The following is a 25,450-nucleotide window of genomic DNA, read 5'->3' as shown; positions in this document are numbered from 1 at the left end:
GGTCCCAGCCTGTCCTCGCTGGAGCACAAGCACATTTTCTGGTCCACTCATTCATCCACTCCGAGCCCATTCTCCACTCAAAGTGTTTGTGTTCTGCAGGTTAATTAACTTCTCCAGTGTCTTATCAGCACGCAAGAGTGGGTTCGTAACTAGGTAGGTGGCACACGTGTGTACTTCCAGCACTCTAGAAGGCTGAGGCAGGAGGATCACAAGTTCAAGCTGAGCCCAGTCTTGAGACAGCAAGACCTTCTGTCACAGATAAATATAAATAAATGAATATAATTTTAAAAGGTTGAAAAATGTGTCTGGGCCAGGTGCCCAGATATTTGGTTCAACATTTTTCTGGATATTTCTGTGAAGGTGGTTCAGGGATGCGATTAATGTTTAAATCAGTGGACACTGAAAAACCAGTTTATCCTCGGGGGTGTGGGCAGGCCTCCTTCTGTCAGTTGACAGCCTGACCAAAAAAAAAAAGACTGAGCTTGTCCAGGGCAAAAAAGCTGCCTCTGGTCTTGAACTAGGACTCTTTCCTAGTTCACCCCACCAGCCCACCAGCCTCTCTCATTAGACCTTTTTTTTCCCCTTTGGCACCGGGGATCAATCTCATGTTTTCATGTTTGCTGGGCAGGCGCTTACACCACTGAGCTACATCCCCAGCTCCTCCCATTAGATTTTGGCTGGATTCACCAAGTCTTTGCAGTTGTGTGACCACTTCCTTAAATCTCTGTCTCCATAGACATCCAAGTGAACTCCAATGAACCACTTTTACCCAGGGAGGAGAGGGAGTCACTCCAACACGAAGCGAGGCCTCCCTCCCACGAGGTCCTCTGAGGATGTTGCTGTTGAGCCTGTGCCATGGATACGTTTGCTCCCCAATGCCTCCCTGTAAATTCTGTGTTGCTTTGAAAATAGACTGGTCCCTAATCCAGTGCTATCATGGTGGAGGAAATGTGACTGACTCATCATTGGGGCAAGGAGGGTGGGGAGTCTCAGATGGGAGTGACTCAAGGCCAGAACTGTTCCCTCCTGGAGGCCTGGAGTCAATTTATTATCTCATATGTGACACTTCAGTTTATTATCCTCTTATTTTTTGAAGATGGAAAAGAAAAATCTACCAAAGTTTTTTTTATGTTATTTCTAGTGCTTAAGGAAATTAAAAAAAAACCAGAAATTACATTGAGAAGAGGCCCTCCCCCATGATTTCTGAGCTGAGTTTATGCACAAATGTTTGACAAAATTTTTTTGATTGTGGAGAGGCTACAGATAGGTTCTAGCTTTGAGATGAAGTTATAGATCAAAGGGCACTGCAATGGTTATCAACACATTTACGCACCTCACCGTGAGAGAGGAAAATGACCCAGAACCTGTTCCTAAGAGAAATGTGACTTGTATGTTTCCTTAACTGGCAGCTCAACCTCCAGGCTGGGCAAAGCCCCTCCTATGATGTCACAGTCAACAGTCAGTTTGTATTTAGAAGTAGATTCTATTTTTTCAGGTACACAAAAACAAGCCCAGCACAGTGACAGAGAAAGACTGTTTTAGAGAAAGTGCATTGTGGGAGTGAATGACCTTGCACATCTAAGCAACTGTCCAGCTTGGAAATGCTACCTAACCATCTCCAAGCTCGCTGACCGATTCCTTTGCCCTGGGGGACACAGGTGTTACTCTGTAAATGGTAGCCACGGAGATGACAGTCATTGCAAGGGTGCCCATGGAGTAGGAAGCTGGGGCACGGTAGTTGCTCATGGTTTACAGGCAAGGGCTGAAAGGTTGCATATGAGACCCAGATGAACTGAATCATTAGGGGTCTGGGTGGTTATGTGGGCACTGTGGGCTTGGAGAGAATTTCCACCAAGTCCCTCAGAGTAGAAAGGGTTGCCCAAGGGTCCATGGTGAGTTAGTGGCTGAACTGGAACAAAAACTGGCTTCTCTTATTATTCCCGTATACCACGCTGTGAGATAGATGGAGTCACCCAGCTATGACACAAACTGCCTGCTCTGTGATGATCTGTGCCATCCCTCAAATTTGTTCATTGAAACCCTAATTCCTACCCAGTACCTCAGACTGTGATTATATTTGGAGACAGGACTGTTAAAGAAATAATTAGACTGAAATTACTCCTCTAATAAATCAGGATGGGTCCTAATCCAGTAATCCAAATGTGTTTGTTCTACTTCTGATCTTCTTTTTGCTCTAGAGATTGGACCCAGGGCCTTTGTTACTGAGTTGCCCAGGCTGGGCTCGAACTTGCAATCTCCCTGTGGCCGTCTCCCACAAGTCTGGGATTATAGTCTCATTGATATTCTTACATGGGAGAATTCAGATCTAGCAAGGACTTTGGATGTACAGGGGCATAAAGACAACGTTAGGCCACAGCAAGAAGGTGGCCACCAGAGAGGTCTATGAAGTAGCCAGGTCAGAGGATTATTTGGTTATGGACTTCTGGCCCCCAGAAATGTGAGGAGGTAAATTTCTGTTATTGAAACCACTCAGTCTGAGTAGCTTGCGGCAGCTTGAGCTGACCAACCCAGTGCCTTTGAGGAGGCACCGGCTGGCTGGGGTCCTCTATTGGTTTCTGGAGCCCCAGAGTTGCGCTCCATGGCTTTGTGTATGTAGGACTTGACGATGTCTTAAAAACAGCAAAAGACAAGTAGATCAGAGCACAACATGTTTTTGCTATTCAAAAACCTCAAAATGGAAACTATAAGCTGAGCCGACACCTAGAAAACCGACGGGATCTCTGCTGGTTGTGGATCCTCCTTTGCTGGTTTTCCCCTGGGGGCTTCATGGAAAGGGCTGCCAACCTCCTGGCTCAGTTTCCCACCAGGAAAGCAGACCTCATGCTACCTAGTCTTCTGGAGGCCTCCTACTGGTTACCTGTCACCTAACGAGGGAGCAGATGCTCCCCTCTTTAGGATTAAATTGGCAACCCCCCAGTGTCCATAGCATCCTGGGGAGGGCAGCTGGATCACTCTGAGTCTGGCTTGTTTAGGCTGAACATGTACCAGGTGTCGCCCGATCTGGCTCCAAATCCTAAGCAGCCCCTGTGAAAGCTGCTTTCTGCTTTGGTGGCAGAGTCCCCTTAGTGATTAGATTTGAGACCTTGGATGGGAAATGTGGCCCTTGTGTGCAGGGATGGTACCCCCAGGGTTGGACACAGTGCCTGGTACTATAAACTCAGACCAACCAAGTTCTTAGAGTCTCATTGTCAGAGTCACTTCTTTGGGTTAAGGCAGTAAAGGTCCCATTAAATATGTCATCGAGGGGCCAAGTGTGTTAGACATCTTTAGCCATTAACACCTCTTGGTGACTTAATCAGCATTGCACAGATCCCCACCCAGGCCCCAGGTCCAGGGACTCTGAGTTATGGAGGGTTGAGAGGAAGAAGGGGCCACACCCTGGGAATGGGTGCACAGACAGGTGCCTTTTGCAGAGGGAGATGGGTGACAAGAAAGGACAAAGGATGTATCCGAGTCAACGGCAGTCCTCACCGCCTGGATCATGAACATGAGGACCAGGCCACTTGGCAGGCAGCCGTGCCTGGCTGTGTCTGTGTCAGGAACTTGGCATCTCAGAGGTGGTCTTGGCTGGGACTGTCAAAATGGGAATTCAGAAACAATCAACCGGGACAAGGTTTCCTCCTGGTGTGGAGGTGCAGGCTTCCCAGAGCCACTGCTGGATTGGCACTCCAGAGGCGGGTCTTTACCATGTTTTGGCCAATCAGTGTGCTCCTTGGCTCTAGGCTCCAACAGGGTGCGACCTAGAGCTGCTTTGGGAAAAGCAGGGGAAAAACAAGGTGAAGTAACCATGGCTAAGCAGGAGATGGCCCGGGGCTCAGGGCCCAGCAGGGCAGAAGGGAAGGGGTTCTAGGCTGTCCTCAGTCCCAGCTGGGGGTGTTGGGAGGGTTCAGCAGGGAGAAGAAGACATCTGGTCATAGTCAGGGCACTTGAGCAAGGCTGGGTAGTTGCTGTTCATCTGCAGGGAGGCATCACTGGATATGTCCGAGGGACTGCGGCCTCGGATCCAGGCGTCCGGGTGCAGGAACTGGCCCGAGTAATCAGAGCAGTTGCTCAGACGTGGACGGTAGAAGCCAGGATGAGGCCTGTACATGTCCTCGGCCGTGTACCTCTTCATGAACAGGTACACTGACATCACGCCTGCACTCTACGGTGAGAAGGAAGCAGAAGAGCGCTCACGCAGGGGCTCTGCTGAGGTCAGCGTGGTGCACAGCCAAGGAAGGCACACATGCTGAGTGGGGTGGATGTGGGGGGCAGGAGTGGGCCTAGAGATGGCCCACATGGAGGAGACCTGGAAAGGCCAGAGTGTGGCACATTCTGGGAAGGAGAAGGGATGTGCAGCGAGTGGCCCAGTGTGGCAGTGCCCATCTCTACCCACCCAGGGTGGCACAGGGCAGCAGGGCAGGTTACCTCTGTTAAAAGGAAGGAGATGGCAGCAAAGGCAAATGACCATCCATATCTGTAGTTGAAGTAGGTCTCTGCATCCTTGGTCCTGTTGAGCATCTCATCGTTGATGCTGGAGATGTAGAGGACCAGGCCCACCACGAGAGAGAGGCCTGGGTAAAAGAAGGGAGAGACGGGCAAGCTCAGCTCAGCTCAGCTCAGCAGAGAGACCCCCAAATTTTGCTGCTGTGGCGTCAATCAAGAACAGAGCCATCAGCCTTGTGTCACAGTGCATTCCTTTTGGAGACTGAGAGTGAGAAGGAGCCTCCTCAGGACCATGTCTAGACCAGCACTTCCTCCACAGTAGACAGATGCAGGTAAGAAAGCTCCCTGTCCATCCACCCTCTCGAGCCATGGGCCACGCTCAGTGGTTCTCACCCAGTAGCCCACACTTGTCTGATGGACCTACCTGAGCACCAGCCCTGTACATTCTCTTTCACTCTGGCTGTGCTGGGACCAGACAACTGTACTGTCTTCAAAGTTCCCTGGGTTACATTCATGTGAACCACTAAAGTAGCAAGTGGCTTTGACCATACTGAGGAATAAGATACTTCCTCAGCGGGGTTCTCAGGGTGTACACCTGTCTCCAGGAGCAGGCGGTCCACATCTCTGTGGTCTACCAACGTGGGACAAAGTCTGTGCAGCCCACATGACCACAGGGAGTGGCCTGGGATCTTCGTGCAGGATAAGTAAAGGGAGTGTGACCAGATACCAGCCAGCATTTGACCAGGAGGCCACTGGGACCCATCCTGCTGCCATCCTGCAAATGAACTTCAAGCATCAGTCCCGTCAGTTAGAAACTGTAATTGAATCAAGACATAATTAATTACTTTGCGTTGAGCTGTTCAGCTTTAATTTCATTCCTACTATTCTCTGAAACTGGGGCAACTCAAAAGATGACTGTTAATGGAAAATAGGTTGATTCAAGCCTTTGGTACTTAACTCACATTGGATCACTGCCGCCCCCAAATACATCTACCTACTGTTAGCACTAAAGAGTTTCAGGTGGACCAGCTCAGTCCTCTCAATTCTGGATGTTTGATCCTATAGCCCACTGCTGAAATCCCAAAGCCTGGGCTATTGTGATATACACACAAGGAAAGGTAAGCTTGGGTCGGTACCTTTCAGGCTAAGTGATGTGAAAATTGGGTTGATGGCATTAAGGACATTAGACTGATGGACGAAAGAGTGGCAGGATGGATGGAAGAGGGTTGGTGAGTAGGTTTAAAAGTGGACGGACAGATAGAAGGCAGAATGGGTGGGTGGACAGGTGAATACATGAAAGCAAAAAGCAGAATAGTTCCTTGGGCATTAGGCAATCTGACTGCTACCTGGTTCGTAAGCTATGCTGACAAGAAAATGTTGGGTAAAGGATCCGAAAGGGACTTAGAAGTCAGGTGTCAGTCAGAATACCTGGTGCTCGAAAACTGTTTTTCCTTTCTTTCACCTACCTATCCATTCATCTGCCCATCCATCCATCCATCCGTCCGTCCATCCATCCATCCATCCATCCATCCATCCATCTATCCCTTCATCCATCCGTCAAACCACTCATGCATCTTCTGCCTTCCCAGTCTCCTTGCTCCAATCAGCCAATCCAGGACACCTAAAAAAACATGCCCCCAAAGAGTCACTCTTTTCTTGCAAGTCAATTGTTCTCTCTCCATATCTTCCCAGGGTGTAGTCACATCCATGTCCATGGTTTACACTCCTGTTCTCAGGCTCCCAAATCTTTTACATTGGTCCTAGTGCTCCTATGAGCTCCAGACACTGACCTCTAGCAACCTTCTATAAATGTTCTAGATATCACATGGATACCTCAAATCCAGCATTTTTCACACTAAGCTCAAGATCTTTGCTCAAACATATTCTTTCTCCTGTGATTTGTACATTGCTGATGTGAACTGTCATTCCTCAGCACCCAAGCGAAAAATTGACCCTCACCCATGACTCCTCCCTGGAAAACCCAATCCTACTCCCATTGAGCTTACCTCCCAAACAGCCCTTGAACACCACCCCATTACTCTGCTGCGTCATCTCTGGTTTGGGCCACTGTCACCTCTATCCTGTGCTCCTGGGACAGCCCCTTCTTGAGTCTCCCACTTCCTTTCTTGTATCCTTCTGTCCTCCATTCTCCAGAGTGGATGTTCCAACATCCAACCCAACCATGACACTTCTTGGCTCAAAATCCTCGGAGCGATAGGATGACCTCAAGCACCTTCCCTGCTCCACCTTCACCCGTTTCTCTTCAGGTCCACTGGAAGATGTTTAATACTTCCCTGCCCTCCCCGTGTTTCATCCTCTCTTCTCCCTAGGACAGCCCTGCATCCCATGCTAGCCTTGTTTCTTGCCTGCTCTCCTCTCAGCCCTTGGTTCCCTTTCTGGTCATCTTCCCCAAGCAGCCCTTGCTCTGAGTTCCCACCACTGCTCCTACCCCTTGCTGACCGTGCCGACCCTGGGCATGGTTTTCTTCAGGCCCTCTTTCTTCTCTACTTGTCTGTGTCTCCCTCCACACTCTGCCAGCAGCCAGAACAGAGCTTGGTAGATACAGCGATTCAGTGAATGAAGGATAGCCTGATGCTGGTCCAGAAAAATAGGTCTGTGCTTCAGGGCCTTCATGGGCCCAGCCTACTGGGACATGGTAGATGAGGGACAATCTTCTGAGGGTAGATGAGGTCCAGGGCTCAAGGGACCATTGCTCAAAGGCAGACTGAATTTCTTTTTCATCAGAACATGAAGACACGGTTCCTCCAACAACAGGGATTCTTATCACCACCGGGGGGTAGGGGGGCAGTAGGGATGTACAGAGTGAGGCGAGCCCTTGGGTTCCCTTCCCACTTCTGCCCAGGGAAAGCCAGCCAGGGCTCCTGGCCAGCCATCCAGGGTTCCAAGAGAGAACTCTTCAGCTCTTCTGGGAGCTCATGAGTAGGTCTGGGGTTATCAGAAGTTCCCTGCAGCTCTGACTCAGTTTTCTTGGGTCACCGACTTGACTTGTCCTGTTTGCAGTATCAGGGACTGACCCACAGCCGTGACCAGGAATTCCCAGAGCAGAATTGTCCAGGAGTTAAATATCAAAGTGTAGCAGCATGAAAGGAAAACAAGACAGCTTACCCGAGAGGATAAAGAAGATGCCAGAAACAAAGGCCAGGATTGTCCGGTGCGGACGGATGTGTCCTATATTGCTCAGAATAAACCCGATGAACATGAAGAAGAGGCTGACCAGAGGGAATGGCGTGGCCGAGCGAATCATTTCTAATCAAGAGGACAAAGGAACAGGCTGTCAGCCTCCAGAAGCTCTACCTGCTGGTCCTTCTCTCAGGCAGAGAGTGGCAGTGCTTACTTAGCCCTCAGAGTTACTCCTGCATGAGTTCCCAGGACCTGCACCCCACAGGGGACTGAGGATGTCTCAGAGCAGGCAGGATTTTTGCTCCTGAGGCAGGGGAGGAAGGCTTGACTTCAACTCTCAGCATAACCTTCAGGCATACCGCACTTTCCCCCGGGAATCTACTTTGTCTGCAGATGTGGCAGCTGTGGAAGGGCCTGGTCACCTGATCTTGCTGCCTCTCCCTGGGGAATCTTCATTTCTATGTGTTAGGGGCTGCTTGGAGCGGCACAGAGAGCAGTCACTGGCTTCTTCCATTTGTAATTACATGGGCATCATTTCTGTTATGTAATAAAGAATTTTTCTAACCAGGCATGGTGGTACATGCCTGTCTGGGTGGCTGAGGCAGGAAGATTGAAGTTCAGCCCAGGTTGGGCAATTTAGTGACCTAGCAAGACCCTGCCTCAAAATAAAATTTTAAAAATGGGCTGGGGCAGTAGCTCTGGTGTGTAGGTCCTGGGTTCAGTCCTCAGTAACACGCGCACAATGCATGCACACAATGTCTGGTCTTTGTCCAAGTGATAGGAGTGTCTTTGCTATTCCTCCTGGGTTGTTGCTGAGGTGCACTGTATAGTGACACTTACAATGGATGCAGCTGGCCTGAACATGTACAGACTTTTTAGTCATTACACCCTAAATAAGACAGTGTAGCTGCTACTTACAAAGCATTTACATTGCAGTGGGTGATATAACACCTATAGATGATGTAAAGTATAGGGAGGATACATACAGATTATATAATATAATGCTATTACATAAGGAACTTAGACATTTCTTGATTTTTTGTATCTGCAATGGGTTCCAGAACCAACTCCTTCATATACCAAGTACCAAGGGACTTGGATCAGAACTGTATCGCAATATTGCAAGTTCACTTTCGGGTCAGAACACTGCTGATGAGGTCAAGATCATGAAATCAGTCTTATTGCAGTCCAGAGAGTTTGGTTCAGTTCCTTGGATATGAACACATTTCTCAATTGCTGAAGTCACAGCTATGAGACTCCAGCAACTCATTTCCTCCACTGGAAAATTAATTGGAAGAGCAAGCTCTAGAGAACCCAGGCCTGCACGGCCAGTTGAGGCTAAGGTGTTAGCTTTTGTTTTGTTCTGAGACAGGGTCTCACTATGTCTCACAGGCTGATCTTGAGTTCACTATGTAGACCAGGCTGGTCTTGAACTCATGGTGATCCTCCTGCCTCAGTCTCCCAACACTGAGGACTAGGATTGCAGGCATGCACCACTGTGCCTAGCTAGGCTTTAGTGCTTGAGAATATGCTGGTCACCCTGCTTTACCCTGCTCCTCTCTGTCCAATCAGTGGGCCAGATTGGAACATTCAAGACACCTACTTAGAACATTGACCGTGGACTCCGACGTCAGCTGGGAGTTCATGGGCATCACGTACTCTATGGTGAAGCAGCGTCCTCGTTCCTCACCTGTGGAGATGAGAGTTATACATAGTGAAGCTCTTCTTGAGCTTAGTGTGCTCAAACAGGATTTCCAAAAGCTTCCAGGATCTCTGACCTGCAGTATCTTTGTACTTAGGCTGGATATAAACCATAGGAAGTCGAAGGATAGGAAATACTTAGCAGCTTCTCTGTCCCACTGTCCAAGAAATGACACAGAGAAAACCCAGATCAGGTCCTTCCTGATGGTGGCCCTGGCTGGTGCCCTACAGCATAGATGAGAAACGTGTCCTCAGATCCCGTCCTTCCAGGAGGGAGGTCAGCACTGCGACTCCACACCCACAATGGACGGTACTTGGCTGACTTAGACTCACAAATGTGGGTATCTTTGAACAAAGCCCCAAAGCTTTGTCAGCCACTTTAGAAACCAAGTCTTGGTGACTTCACACTTGAGGATAAGCAGAAGCCAAGGCCACACTGGAGCAGTGGGAGCTAAGGGCGGAGATGGATGCTCTTCATTTCCAAAGTGTCCCCTGCTAAATTTCACCCGGCCACCATCCCATCCCCAAAGCCTTGCCATAAAACCTGGAGGAGCAATCCTGCCTCCTCCCAAGCACACGTGGGTTATAGGGCAACACAGGCAGAGCCCAGTGATTCTGCTGTGTTTGTCCTGACCAGCCGAGTCTTACTGCCAGACTCATGGCCGTGCACCCGGGGGGGGGGCTTTTATGTGTGGGTTCATGTGGGACCATGAAAAAGGGATAAAGGGCAGAGCTCTTGGAGAAGCAAGTCCCAGAGTTTCAGCGGAGCTGATGGAGGTATAGGTGGGCAGAATCGAAACAGAGCTGGAAGGACCTGCATTTGGGTTTACTCTGTGTCAGTCCAGACAGTGGAACAGAAAAATAGAGTTGCCCACTCTGCAAACTAGTGGGTCCAAGTGCAGCTGAGTTAGGCAGAGTCACCTAATCTGCCAGGTCTTTGTTTCCTCATCGTAAAGCAGAAACAACAAGTCTGCCTTGCAGCGCTGTTGGAAGGACCGCAGGAGACCCACAGTTCCAGGACCAAAATGCGCAGGAGTATCTGAAACCCATGTCAGGTGATTCTCCTGCAGCCCTGGAGGCAGATGGTGAAGGCCGTCCTAGAGGAGTTCGGCTTGTCAAATGGCTGTTGCTAATCACAGTCAGAGTTTGAAATGGGGCTGCTGGTGCAGCCCGAAATTCCTAGGGTTTTGAAAACCCCCCAGGGCAAACCGTTGCCTTGCAGCTTGTCTCCCCAGGGAAGAACCTCTTGTCAGGCCTTCCTGAAGGCAGGGCCATCCCCAAACCCAGGTACCTTTACCTGCCAGGAAGCAGACCCGCCAGAGGCCTGAGTGCAGGGACATCCTGACCTCGGTGCTCTGGTTCTGAGGCAGGACTACTCCCTCCTCCAGGTAGAGCCAGTAGTCAGTGCTGACAGCAATGCCCAGGAGGCCCAGACCACATACGGCGAAGACGCTGCTCAACAGGGTCAGGGCCTTCCTCCCACAGGCGCTCATCTCGTTGGATGCTCACGGGTGGCCAGCAGCACAGAGTGGGCTCTGGGGGGAAAAAGGAGAGCGAGCAGGTGACGATGGTCCTGAGAAGGCTGAGCAGAGAGGCCCTCGGATAGTAATGAAAGTCACCCTCCCAACCCAGTGGATGATTAGAAACCACCAAGTCTATGTGCCAGGCCACTGCATCAGAGGGGCTACCCCTCTGCCTTGCAGGAAACCCACAGCTTTCTCTTCAAGTCACTGAAAGATCCCCTTGTCTTCTCTGAATCCTCTCTGCTGTGTATTATTAGTCATTCATTCAATCATTCATTCATTCAGCAAACCACTGAGGCAGACATAGGAACTACAAAGATGAATTTGACTCTTTGCTTGCCCTTGAAGAGTTCTCCATCTACAAGAAACATAAACACTCCCAAAGCAATTGAATGCAGCCCAGTGAAGGCCATAATAGATGCAACAGACAGGAAGAAAGGAAAAGATAACTGTTGGCTGGGCTTTCCTGGGTTGAGAAGGATTCTGAGGCTCAGATGCTGTCCGGCAGCATCAGGTTCCAGACATGAGGTGGCAGCAACCTGGTGAAGAAGCAGAGGGGGCAGAGAAGGAGATTTGGGGGAAGTATCTAACTCAAGTGACTAATCACTGGTAGCACTGGGCTGACACAGTAAAGAATCCACAGTACAGGCCAAGTTCAGTGGGCCTCCTTAATCCATCTGGTTAGAGATGCATCCAGTCCTGCCCGCCCAGAGTAGCACATTGGCAGGAGCCAGATGTGAACCAGTCAGAGAGAAGTTGAAAGCTCATTCACTGCTGTCTATGGAAGCCGAGCACTTTTTTGGGAGCAGGGAGACAGTGGAGAAATCATGCAGGTGTGATGCCAGCCCCAGAACTCAAAGCTCCACTGGGTTCTGAGCTCTGGCCAACACCCAGGATCACCAGGGAGTGTCTATAAATCCCTGGGCACCTTTCAGAGAGATGTGGGTACAGATGGTTTCCATTAGGGCCTGAGTAATGGTATTTTATTTTACTTGATACCAGGGATCAAATTCACGACCTCACTGTGCTTGCCAGGCAAGTGCTTCTGCAGCTATGCTAAAGCCGCTGAGTTAAATCCCTGGCCCTTTTTATTTTTGGTACTGGGAACTGAACTCACCCCTCGAGCTTGCCAGGCAGGCACTGTGCTGCTGAGCTATCTCCCTGGCCTGCAATGGTATTTTTAATTTAAAATGCTCCCACGTAATACTAATATAAACCTCAAGTAATGATTGGTTTTTCCTATTCAAGTGTGGTCCGTGGGCCAGCAGCATCAGTTGGTCAGAAAAGCAGAGTTAGTTGGTTAGAGAGTCTCCAACTTTAAAAATCAGAATCACATTTTTAACACCATCCTGGTGAGCTGTCTGCCTGCTGAATTCTGAGAAGCACTGTGCCAAGCAAATAAGTGATGAGCCACCTACAGGAGAGTGTAGGCCTGGGCAATGCAGCCCGTGAGTGTCACGTGTCAACGAGCTAGGCTTTACTATCATAAAGCCAGGGATTTTGAAAGAGGATGTTGCCAAGTTCAGGAGAAAGGTACAGCAGCCTTGCAGAGGTCTGCCAAGCCTAGGATCCTGTTGATGTCCCAGAGGCCCTACCCAAGGATGGTGTCATGTCTCAGCTAAGATATGAGGCACAAGTAGATATTTGAGACAGCTGAGTAGGGACAGAAGCTGTTTGACAACAGAGTTGAGCTGTCTTAGGAAGGAAGAGCGGGAGAGATTAGCACTCTTTCCTGGAAGTGGGGTGTGCTGGCCCCGATTGCACAGCACTAGCTGTACTCCAACCCCTGACTGTGTGAGAGCTGATCTACAGAAGGAACCCCATGCAAGGTTGCTGGAGGTGTGCGCATGCGCATGTCACCTCTGCAAGGACAACACGTCAGTAAGGCAGGGACCATATCCCTCCATGCACTGGCATAAGGAAGAAGGGAAAAAGGAAACACCAAGTTATTCTACACACAAGAGGGTCAAGGTAGAGTGATAGTTCTATGGAATATTCCAAAAAAAGAGAGGGGATTCTGGTTAGAAAAAGAAACTCGAGAAGTACTGCATTTAACTCTTTTAAAGATTGAACTCACGACCATGTGCTTGCAAGGCAGGTGCTTATGCTGCTGAGCTAAATCCTTGGCCCTTTTTACTCTTGAATAATCCCATTGCACATTATGTTAAAGTATGTTTCATTTTGCTTATTCTGGAATTTTCCAAAATTCCTTCACCACAAAATGACACCCATTCTGCAAGATCTACTCTGGGAACCATGCTGCTTTCTGCAAAGAGCAGGAAGACCTATCCTGCCCCGCTGCACACGGTTGCTGGCAATTACACAAAGGCAGCTACAACTATGCTTTGGAAATCTAAAGCTTGAGCCTGGTGCAAGGCCTTAATACAAGGCAACAATGGACTAAGCCTGCTTCTTGTGGAGCAGACGGATCAGACAGAGCTCCTCAAATACAGCAGCTGTTGCCTGGCAGAGGCTGCACAGCCAATTTTAATGTTAGACTTGGCAAAGAGATGAGAAAGATTCATGTCTTGGAGATTTGGAGAGATAAAAGTGGAGAGAGGATTGGATCTGAATCTATAAAAGCAAATCATAAAAGAAGAGGCTGAAGGTGACCTTGCCTGTCCAGCTCTACAGCAGCAGACCTCAAAGCCTGCAGCGCTCTTAGGAAAACCCCAAGAGTCTTATTTCCTGAGTATGTAATAGATTTGTGATACTCCTCGTGGGGTGAAAACTACTCATCGCAAAACTATATGTGTAGGGGCTTTGAGCGGTTAGCTCAAAGCATAAATGCCAGCCTTGCAAGCCTGTGGTCATGAGTTCGATCTTTGGTACTGATAAAAAAAAAATGCTATGTGTGCTGCTAATGTACTCTATATAGTTATGCATTGTGTCATCATGTTTATTTATGAATAACTATTGTTAACTGAGGACTGGTTAACTGTCAGGCATTGTGCAAAGCCCTTTATGCACCATATCTTACCAGGACCTCATAATGACCCATGAGGGGGCAGAATTAGCCCCATTTCATGGATGAGGAAACAAGGGTTTGAAGATGTCCAGTAGTCTACAAGCAATCATTGCTGTGGGACAGATTGTAGATTTAAACTGGATCTAACTCCAAAACCTGGGTTTGGATGATACTGTCCTTTACTAAAGAAATAAGTGGGTTTCAAGAGTGTTGGGATGAAGTAGGTCACTTAGGGAATCTAGAAATATATGACACAATATTTGGAAAATTTTCTAAATGGCGATGTGCTGCCTAAGGTCTATCACTTTATGCTTTGGGGATTCCTGTGGGATACCATGGAACAGACCTTCTGGCATCACTTTCATGGTGGCACACCATGACTCAGCAGTTCTGATTCAGAAAACCACCTGGTAGGGGGCAGGAAGAATATTCCCCTCAATTCTCACTTACGGTAATGAAGTTCCAGGAAATGGGAGTATCTGAGATCACCCCACTTGCTACTTGGAGAGACGGACTTGGCAGGTGATTATTGTGAATGCTTATGTAATAGTATTTTCTCTGTATTGCATGGGAAATAACACAGAAAGAGGAATGTATCTGTATTTTCCTTCTCTACAAACAGCACCGTTGTATTTTATTTTATGGCTGTCCAGCCATTTGCCACCCATGTGACTACAGCTGTGTGACTACATCTGCCCACCCAAAGTCTTCAGGAGGCGCCTTGGAGATGCTCGGCTCAGGAATGGAGTCTTAGTCCCAGCGTAAGCAGGAGAACTCGCTTCAGTCTCTGCTTTTGCAGAGATGCTTTTCCATCTTGTGATTCGCAGCCCACTTCTACATTCATATAATTTTCTGATGGAGAAGCAGACTTTTTTTTTAGTAAAATGCCACTACCCAAGAAGATATTTACCCTATAATGTTCACTGAACAAATCTATTTGTAAAACCATGCATTTAATGTAAGCCTCTGTGAAAAATGAGACTGGGAATAAATAAACCAAAATGTCGATGACGAATACTTCCAGGTAATAAGATTATATATTTTATATTTATATTTATATTTATATGTTTTATGCTCTGTATACTTTTCTATACTCAACAAAGGTTCCAAAAGAATCTTTATTCTAAAGCCAGAAAGGAAAATTAAATTAAGAATAGAGAGGTCAATTCTCAACCACTGCTGTCAGAAACAAAAACGCAGGGCTACTGCTAATTCCTGGCTGGAGATACCAAGACGCAAGGTCACCCTTTGGAAACGGTGTTCAGGAGCTCAGTAGCTTTGAGTTTTTAAAGATGATTACCTGGTGTCATTACCTCTAAGTATTAGCTTGTTAATTATCAGGAATTAGCAGTAGCTAATTATCATCTGTGACTTGCAATTAGGGAGAAATGTCATGTGGAGATTAAATCGCTAATAGCACATTTCTCTGCCCAAGTCAATAATATAAGGACTTTCAATGAGGTGCTCAGGGACTCAGGGGTAGGTAAGGTTACAGGGGTACGTGGAAGTCCAGCTATTGGGCTAGAGGAAGGCTGGATGTAGCTTCATAGGAAAAGAGCAGAGAGGAAGTATAAGGACGGTCAAATGTAGACACCTGCTCTGCTTCCTACAGGTCTGGAGGAGCCCCAGTAGTGTTTTGCTGAAGAAAGGTTTAGGGAACATGAATTCTTTACAAGGCTTCAAAACCTTGAAGATGCTCCTGTGGGCTGATTCAGTGACTCAGTGACAGCTTAGCCAGTACCCAGCAGGGTTAGCTGGTGATCGGAGGACAGCCCCAGGGTTCTCATGGCCCTGCCTGCTCCCATGATGCCATCCCATCTTCTGCAGTGGTTCACAGGTGTTCTGACATTTCTCCCATTGAGAACTGCGGTCCATGTCTTCTCACCTTGAGTCTAGCAAGCTTTGTGACTGCATTGGTCAATAAAATATACAGAAATGATGCTAGAGACCTTCTGGGACTGGCTCACAAGGAGACAGGTGGTGGCCAAGTGCAGTAGCAAACACCTGTAACCCAAGGTATTCAAGAGGTTGAAGCTGGAGGATTACAAGTTCAAGGCCAGCCTGGACCACTTTGTGAGCATATATCACAAAATAAATTAAAAAGGGCTGGAGATACAGCTCACGGATAAAGCATCCCGGATTCTGTCCTCAGTATCTCAGTATCCCACCTCCTAACTGGTGAGGAAAAAAAAGAAAGAAAGAAAGAAAAAAAGAAGAGGATAGAAAAAGAGAAATACACACAGCAGCTTCCATCTGGTTCTCTTGGAACTCCTGAAGAAGTCTGTCTACATTGATATTACCATGTTTTAAGTCAGGCTTTTTCAACCTCAGCCCTATTTGTTGACATTAGGCTCGGAGAGACTGTTCATTGCAGGGGACTGGCATTTGCATTATGGAATGGTTATCAGCATCCTGAGATTCTATCTGCTCAATGCAAACAACACCCTCAGTTTTTGACAGGTAAAAATGTCCCTTTGGGGGCAAATTCACCCTGGTTGAGACCACTGCTTTAGAGGCTCAGGACAGATTCCACTGTTTGACAGCCAGCTGGGTTTGAGCCAACAGCCAGAATGCGCTGCCAGTCACAGAGCGGAGGCATCCTGGATGGACGGCGCAGCCCAGCTGGGCCTTTGGATGACTGTGCTCAGCCAATGTCTCTCTGCATCGGTCTGAGAAACTAACAGCAAGAGCTGCCCAGCTGAAGACTCTTAAATTCCTGAACCCCTACATCACGGGCAAAACAAAATCATCAGTGTTTTATACCAATATTTTTTGAGGGAATTTGACACACAGCAGAAGTTACCAAAATAGCTTTGTACTCAATTAGCATCTTCTTCTCACCCCAGATACACTGTGAACTCAAGGTGTGACTTCACACAGAACATAACTGAGTGATAGAGGGCCTGAGGGTCACGGTTTAATCCATGGAATCAGACACATCTGAGTGGGGTGATGGCCCTCCTACAGACCATCCTGAACAAGTCACATCACTGCTCTGAACCTTAGACTCTTCATCTGTAAAACGGGGGTAACTCCATAAGAGTTATTGTGAGGATTTATGAAAATCTAATCAAATAAGGGGGGGCTCCATCTTGCCCCCTTGGTACGATGCTGGGATAAGGAAGCAATATAATTCGATACCCAGAATGGTAAATATAGAGCAGAATTTAATAAGGTGAATTCATCCTGCAAAGGGGAAAAATGGCCCAGATTTTCTCCTCCCCATCCATGTCCCCAGCCTTCTCTCACACGGCGGCTTCTCCCTGCAGAACTTTCTACTTTCTGTTCTAACTCCCATCTCCTTTCTTACCTTCTTATCAGTCATCTGGAGGAGCTTTCGGTTTTCTCATATGAAGAGGAAATGTCCCTGTATAATGATGTAGAATGTCTTCCTGCTGGGAAGTGTCATCTAGAGACAGTAAATATAGAACGGCTAACAGAAAGAGTGCACCCTAGGTGTCAGGCACAGCAGGAGCCTAGCATCCAAATGGAATGTATCTCCTCAGGTCTGGACACCTTAGTGCCATTACCGCCTACCCTCCTTCATTTAGTCCTTCTTGGTTAGAGATACGCCTTCCATCAGGTGGTCATGAACCCTCTGGCTGGCGAGCTGATGAGAGGCCTGTTTTTCCTGCTTGCTGTACCAGCCTCTCTGTCCCACATGGTTGATGCTCACTGCTGAGCACTGCTGGCTGAGGACTCACTGTCCTTTGACAAAGGCCAGCTCCAAGGGGTATGCTCTGCATTTTAAGTACTCTGTCCCCAAAGACTAAGAGCAAATCCACAGTCACCCTGCCTGCCAGGATTTGAGGCTATGGAGCTCTGGCACAACCCTGTCACACTGTGTCCCCAAACTTCCTGGAGTGGAGGTTATGTCTATAAAATTCCTCACCCTTCACTTGGCAGGAGGCAAATGATGGACCCATTTCTGTAGGGACCTAGTGGCATCCTGGGGAACCAGCAAGATCTCTGCTCTTGCCAACAGAAGTCCAACTGGAAAGAAAGACAATCATGACTTTGTTGACGGCCCAGCAAGATGCCTTACAGCGCATCCACGATATTTCTCTAAAGTCATGGCTATGGGCAACTAGTCCAGGGCAAGAGGCATCTATTCTGTGGCATTAAACAAGTCGCAATTGTGGTGATCACCTCATGAGTATTATTTTCTTTGCAGAAATGTAAGCTGATGTATGCATCAAAAATGGTATCGTATATACCAGAGTAGTTTGATATTATTTACCTAATAGCATCAATATTTTCTGCAGTATTTTAGTAGCTTCATAATACATATTCTCTGATTTGCATCTATATCAAAACTATTTCCATACTATGGAACAGCTAAGCTTCTTTTTAATTTCCCTAATTGCAAACAATAAATAAACATACTACTAAACATCTGTAGGCATCTGTAAGTTTTTTTTTTTTTCAGGATAAATTCTTGCAAATGGAATTTCTAAAGGAAGAGCCATTAGCACTCTGTGAGGCTAAAAGACTCAGAGGTATTCCCACCCTTGCAGGATAAGCACACCAATGATCCTAGTTTGCCTATGCAGAATTCCTCCCCGCCTCAGTGCAGAAGAGCCCACCCCTCTTTCCTGAAAACCTGGCACCCGGGCTCTGCTCAGCTGATTGCTGCTGGCTCCATCAGTCAGATTTGCTAGATTAAGACTCCCAGGCTAATGCCAATGCTCCAGAAAGTGCGGGGGCTTCCCCTCTACAGCCAGATGCCTTCTATTGGTGCTACAGCATTGACCTTAAATGTCTCCTGAAGGTCCACGTGGTAAAGGCTTGGCCCCCCAGGGTGGTGCTATGGGGGTTCTTTTAAGAGGTGAGTCCCAATAGAAGGTCTTTAGTCAGTGAGAGCACACTCTTGAAGGGGATCTGGAGACACAGCCTCCTCTTCTTCCTCCTTCTTTTGCTTTTGACCCTGAGGTGAACATTTTGTTCCACCATGTACTCTTCTAATGCTGTGCTGTAACAGGTCCAAGATGGGGACCAACCAATCACAGAATGGAGCCTTCAAAACCGTGAGCCAAAACAAACCTTTTCTCTTTGTAAGTTTACTAGCTCAGTTATTTGTTATAGTAAGAGAAAGCTGACTAACATAACCAGTGACTTGAAACTTTCTCAGATTCATTTTTGTCATCACATGAGCAAGACATAAACATGCCCTGGTCAGTATCAGCTGAGAAAAAATCACCACTAAAAATAATCTAAATGTGATAAATGGTTGGAAACAAAACATATGTGTGTGTGTGTGTGTGTGTGTGTGTGTGTGTGTGTGTGTGTATTTGGCCATATACAAACTAGACAGTTGGAACATCTACTGCATAAAAATAATCCTAGGTAGCAACAAAATGGTAAGCTATTGGAGATAAATTTACTAAGTTACATGCTAATGCTACATAAAATCTTAAAACTCTTGGAAACGTAATAAAAGATTGATAAATAAGATTTTTTAAGATAGAAAGACAATATCATAAAGGTGTCAAATCTCCTCCAGTCTGCAAAATCAGTGCAGTATGTTCTCTTCAGAAGACAACTCATGCTTCTGGGATTAGTCTAGGGGAAGAAACATTTGCCAATAGCCAGGACAATCCTTTAAACATGAAGATAGATGTGTAGGAAATACCAAATATTTATGTTTATGATGCAACCATAACAATTAAAACAGTTTGCTCCTGATTAAAAAGTAATCCATCCATGGAAATTTTTTAAAAAGCCATTTTTGGCTGTGTAAGTAGCTTGTTGAAAAGCCATTCTGGCTATGATTAACTATGTGCATTAGATCAGTCCTCCTGCTGAAAATAAAGAGAACAAATATATAAAATGTAAAAAGTCTGAAGAGGCTGGAGAGGATTCCATGCTTCCTTTTTCCTTTATGTTGAGAACAGTGTTACAAACTGTGTAACTGGATGCCCGGAAGACTTAATCGTTGGCAATGACAGTCAACTCCCGCCACACCTTTTCCTGGTCTCATCCCCTGCAGCTCTGGCTAAGCATTCAACACTCCCTTCCCCTGTGGCCCTGGGTGCAATAAAAACCAATAAGAGCTGGAAAACGACTCTGAAACCTGCGTCTTAAGGTATGTAGACAGGAGCAGCATTCAGACTTGACGTAGTTCTGGTGACCTCATCATCTGTCACTGTCCACTGCGGAAGCCTGTGGGGGCAGTGGCTAGGCGTCCCCTCACTGGGCTCCTGAGGGTGCCATCTGCATTTCTCTCGCCTGCACCCCTCCATGGCCCCAGGACCCACTGCCAGATGCCGTCCTGGCAATCAACACATTAACTCACTGAATCCTCCGGATCCTTCATGGTAAAATTAAAATAGAGATGATGATGATAATGTCTCTTCAGAGAGTGTCCACAATAAACAAACTAACGTTTATAAGAAACATAAAGTAGGACTCCGGCTGGACACACGATAGGTGCATGTAGCTTTCCCTTTGCTTTTGGACTTTGCTGTATTGGTGTTTTAATGAATTCTTTCTGGTTCTCTTCATTTGTTCTGTGAATTTGAGTTACGGCTCCTTGTCACATTTCCAATACTGCTTTGTTCTCTTCCCACAGCCTTTGCACTATTGTTGTCAAATACATTACAGTTCTGGGAAAGCCCAACAGTACAAGTGTAGACGGATTGTTTTATACCTGTCAAGGGAAAAAAATGTGCAAGGATACTGTTTCTAGCAATTACTTGCATTATTACTTTTCCTGATGTTGTACTTTTTCTTCTTTTTTTCTTTATTTTAAAGAGAGAAAAGCAGAACAAAACAAAAGAATACAAGAAAAAAAGAGACAAATAGCAATAACAAAACACCCAAAGCAATAACTACAGAGGCTTTCAAAACAAGGTGGTCGGAACCTAATAAAGGTTGTTATTTTGCATAGTTATCTTTAAAGAATCACCCAGATTACCAGATATAGACGTAAAAATAATCGATCTAACCCTATCAGGGTTAACCTTTTTTGGGGGGGTGCCGGGGATTGAACTCATGATCTTATGCTTGCTGGGCAAGCACCTACACCACTGAGCTGCTTTACTTTGAGCATTCAAATTAATGACTGGTGTCCCTTTCTTTTAGCCTGAAGAACTTCTTGTAGCAGTTCTTGTCAGGTGCTTCTTCCAGTAATCAGTTCCCTTAGGTTTTGTTCATCTGGCTTATCTTTATTCCATCTTCATTTTTTAAAAATTTCTTTTCTTCATTTTTGAAAGATAAGCTTTTCTGGCTTTAAGATTCTTGGTACTTGGAAGGTGGCTTCATCCCTTCTCCTTCTTTGAAGTACTGGGGATTGAACCCCAGGCCTTCCCATGGAGCTACATTTCCAGCCCTTTATTATTATTTTTGTGGTGGTTGTTGTTTTGAGACAAGGTCTTGCTCTGTTGCTAAGTTGTGCAGGTCAGGCCTGAACTTGTGACTTTCTTGCCTCAGCCTGGAATTACAGGAGTGAGCCACCACCCAGCCTCACTGTCTTCTTGACTTTAGTGAGGGGAATCACTTTTCTCTTGGTGTTTTCAAGATTTTTTGTCTGTGACGTTTTGACTATGATGTGTTTGGTGTGGCTTACTTCACCTTGACCACAGTTATTATCCCAACTTTCTAGGCAAAGGGCTGGAGACGCGGTAATTAAACCATCTGTGCAAGGTCTTCCTAAAAGAATAGGGATTCGAGCCCGGGAATCTGCCCCCATAATCTGCTATGCTCAGCCATCTCTTGCCTGTCTCTTGGCCTGGCTCTTGGGAGGTTGCAGAGACCACTTCTGACACCCTGCTCGAGTTTCTACCTTTGCAACGCTCCCTCTGGAGGAGCAGAGATTCCAGACAGACCAGCAGAAGCCTGGAGCTAGGTTTTGCCTAAACTAAGAGGATCAAAAATGTCAGGTTCTTTATTCCTTGGGCTTTTGCATCATTGGTAGGTGGACAAATTGGGTATTTTCCCTGTGAGCAGTGATCACAGAGGAAGTGGAGAGAGAAGAGGAGAGGAGGAGAAGAAGAAAAGTACAGAGAGGGAGCCGAAGAGATACAAGAGGTAGGGCAGGATAAAAAGGAGGAGGAGGAGGAGGAGCAAGAGGAAGAGGAGGAGAAGCAGCGGGAGAGAGTAGTGAAGTTTCTGCTGGTCTGTGGGTGCGGAAGGGAAAATGGTCACCCAAGGGCCGGATGCACAGGAGAAAAACAGCTTCAGCTGGAGGAGTGTGCTTCTCTGAGGCATTAATGCTCAACTTGCTTTTTGCAGTTATGTCCACATTGTGATTTAACAGAAAAAGATGTTTGAGCAAAACCTGAGGCCCTCAGTGGCCTAGTCTGGGGCACGCCCCTGTGTGTGAGGAAGCTCAGGGTCATTTGTAATTCAGGGCAGGGCCATTGGCTCTCATGGTCCTGGTGGGGGGCTCCATGATCTATGCCCTGGCAGATGCCTCATAACTTGAGAGATGAAATTCCGGTGTGTACAGTGTTTAAGGTGATCTTAACATCTCCTGATTGGATGACAGAATTGGAGGCATAGGGAGAGAGCTCAGGGGACTGAGATAGAGACTTTTGCTTTTCCCTGGCCCATGGGAGATGTCTGATGACAAGGAAGGGACAGGAAAGACTGCTGCTCCCACCTCACAGCTTAGAGCTGCTGCGAGCATCCACGCACTTTGGTCTGGAAAAGGAAGCACAAGGCAGGAGGAGAGTGAACCACAGCCCGGTGACCCGCCCCAGCACTCGTTCACTCCCTCCCTGCCTGGGAGGTATAATCCCAGCCGGCCCATCTGATGGGGGCTGCACGGATGTGTGGAGAGGGCAGCCTAGGGTGGGTTGTCTGACTCCTAGGTCTGCACCAATCATTGGAAGAGCTGGGGCCCTTGGGCTCAGATTCTGAGCCTTATCAATAACCCAGGAGCTGGGTACAGTGGCATATATATGTAACCAGCACTTTGAGAGGCTGAGGCAGGAAAATTATAAGTTTGAATCCCACCTGTGCAACCCTGTAAGACCTTGTTCTCAATGAATAAATAAAATGGCTGGGGATGTGGCTCAGTGCAAAGCCCTGGGTCCAGTCTCTAGTGCAATCACTGTCCTCCTCCTCCTCCTCATCCAGCAATGAGCTTCTTACAGAGCGCTCATGACAATGGCATGATGTGTGGGGCAGAGCTGACCTCTGAGGTGGGCAAGTCCAGTGTAGCAAGGATACATAAGGCATAAGAAGGCAGCTTTTGTAGAGTGGGGGCAATGGATGAGGGAGCTTGTATGCATCCCTTCAGCCCCAAGCCAGCCTTGGTGGCTGACTCCAGGTGAACAAGGGAGCCTCAGGATTTTGCAAAACAGAGAAGCCCAGAGCCTTCCAGAAACAACTAGAAAGGGAAGTGTCAGCTTTTAAGACGTCGGGTCAGGAAGTGAGAGGGGCAAACGGAATGGCACGCTCCCATCTCTCCCAGGAGCAGGTGACCTGGCATGCAGGGGCAGGACACAACCGCAGCCTGAACACAGTGGTCCCCAGTCCCTGCTGCCTGTTGGTGTCACCTGTGAGATTTTTTAAAACGCCAAAGCTGGATTGCTTTCAAGACATAATATATCGAGCCTGTGGGGTTGGTTAGAACCCCAGTATTTTAAAAACCAAGGTGACTCCCACAAGCAGCCGAGGTTAAGAACCGCTGGCTAACCTGGGCATCCTCACAGGCCTGGGGACATAGGCCTCACACTCGTGATTTGACTTCCGTTCACTTTGGGCTAAAACTGACTTGTCTAATATGGGGCTCCTGAGTCCCTGGAACGCAGTGAGTCCAAATTGAAATGTGCAGAAAATATAACATACACATCAGATTTCTATAAGCAGTGTGACAAAAACGTGAAATAGTTCATTAATGACCTTTAAAACATTGACTGTATGTTGAAATAGCATCCTGGGCTAAATAAGGTGCATTGTTAAAATAATCTTACCTGTAGCTTCGTATTTTTTTAGAGTAGCCATAGGAAAATTTAAGTCACAATCATATGACTCACATTCCATTTTAATCACAGTGATGATTTAGAGAGGACTCAATGGGAAAATGTGTCACATGAGTGTCTTCTATCTGTGAGTTTGTTTCATCTGGTTTTGACAGTAATTTGCTTTACCTCATGGTTTTATTTATATAAGATTCTTCCAGTGGCAAGAACAATGGCAGGAAATGGAGGACCCATTAATGGTTGCTAGGGTCAGGGGTGGGGAAGGGGACTGGGAGAGCCCAGGGGTAGCCAGAAAAGGCAACAGGACTTGTCCCGTGGGGAGGGAACATTCGGTATCTCAACTGTGTCACTGTCGGCATCTTGATCATGACACTGTGCCGTAACTTTGCAAGATGTTGCCAGCAGAGGAAAGTCTCTGTTTCTTATTGCACGTGAATCTACAGTTATCACAAAGCAAAGGTTTAATCATTTTGAAAAAATCACCTCCAAAGCAGTAACTTTCATATCCTGTTAGCAGGAACATTAAAAGCCTGCAGTTCTTTTGGCTGAACGATTTGGTTGATGTTTAAGCATTTTCATTTTTCTTGACTTAAGCAATTACACTCTAGGGATTGCTGCCAGTAAAGTAAATTATAAATGTAAAATACACAAAGATGGTTATTCACCATTTTTATAATAGCACACATAATAGCAAAATACTCAAAACCACCAAAATGTTATTTTGTAAGAGAAGAACTATATGAATTATCCACTCCAGATAATATTACACAGTCATTGATAGAAAATATTGATGAGATAATGTAACAAAGAAAGTACAGTGTAATACAGCAAGAGATTTCTTGCTGATTTGTAAAAAACAATGAATATAGAAGCATTAATTATGGTTGTTTTGATAGTAGGATTAGGATGATTCATTCTTTCTACTTTGCTGTTTGTTTTCTTGATTTTGCTTAATGAATATTTACGATTTTTTCTTTAAATGAAATATTGACATAATTAGCTGTCTGTTGCTAGGATCCTTGCTCAACCAGAGCACAGGGCGGGTAACCTCCTCGCCCCCTGCTGGCGGCATTTGGTAGTGCATTCTGGAGTCACCTGCTGGAGGGTCATTTGTGGACAGATTTATGATACCTTTTTTGTTTATTAATCTTATATCTAGCAACTTTGCTAAATAAAAGCCTCCTGAATCTACTGTGCAGATCATTATTTAGTCTGTGTACATGAACAGTTTTGTGGTTTTTTTCATTCTAATTTTTATAAGTCAAATTTCTTTTGCTCATCTTTCCATAACTATTTAGGAATCTGGGGATTGCAAAGGATGATAATGACATATTTGTCTGATTTAGAAAGAGAGGATTCTATAATTCACTACTGAGTTCATCTTTGTTGGAAATATGGTGAATTGAAGGCAAGGAAGTTCTCTACTGTTGATAGTTTGATAAGAGGTTTTCTGTTTTGCAATCATGAGTTCTGTCATTTTCTGCATTTATTGAGATAGTACTTACTTTCTCTTCTTTAATCTATTACTGAAGTAAATTATATTGATAGATTTTCCAAAGTTAAACTACTCTTGCATTACTGGGATATGTGTTGTTGTGGTTGTCATATACATAAAATGCAATTATTTGACATTTATATGCATATGTAACACTGATCTATAATTTTCATATGTTTGGTGTCATCATCAGAGTTGTAGTAGAACCACAATGAGATAACATTGCTCACACTGGAATGGTTAATAT

General features: G+C 46.4%; 1 protein-coding gene across 2 annotated transcripts in view; it reads right to left on the bottom strand.

Annotated features, from left to right (window-relative positions):
- Positions 1-1,463: 1,463 nt before the first annotated feature.
- The window catches only part of Cacng5 (calcium voltage-gated channel auxiliary subunit gamma 5), a 38,808-nt gene continuing 14,821 nt past the window's right edge, over positions 1,464-25,450 (bottom strand). The window contains exons 2-6 of one of the 2 annotated variants that reach the window (XM_023563391.2): positions 10,580-10,823; positions 9,191-9,277; positions 7,573-7,713; positions 4,429-4,574; positions 1,464-4,165 (exon numbers count right to left, since the gene is read on the bottom strand). In XM_023563391.2, the coding sequence (XP_023419159.1) occupies positions 3,908-4,165; positions 4,429-4,574; positions 7,573-7,713; positions 9,191-9,277; positions 10,580-10,781 (834 nt within the window). In that variant the 5' untranslated portion in view covers positions 10,782-10,823 and the 3' untranslated portion in view covers positions 1,464-3,907. The remainder of the gene's footprint in view (positions 4,166-4,428; positions 4,575-7,572; positions 7,714-9,190; positions 9,278-10,579; positions 10,824-25,450) is intronic. The other variant, XM_003465939.5, reaches the window with a different exon arrangement.

The sequence above is a fragment of the Cavia porcellus genome, unplaced genomic scaffold, assembly GCF_034190915.1.
Source record: "Cavia porcellus strain 051 isolate PalLab524CR breed Dunkin Hartley unplaced genomic scaffold, mCavPor4.1 scaffold_32, whole genome shotgun sequence".
In the NCBI taxonomy this organism is placed as follows: Eukaryota; Metazoa; Chordata; class Mammalia; order Rodentia; family Caviidae; genus Cavia; species Cavia porcellus.
Note: the sequence above shows the minus strand (reverse complement) of the source record. Positions and strands in the feature narration are given on the sequence as shown.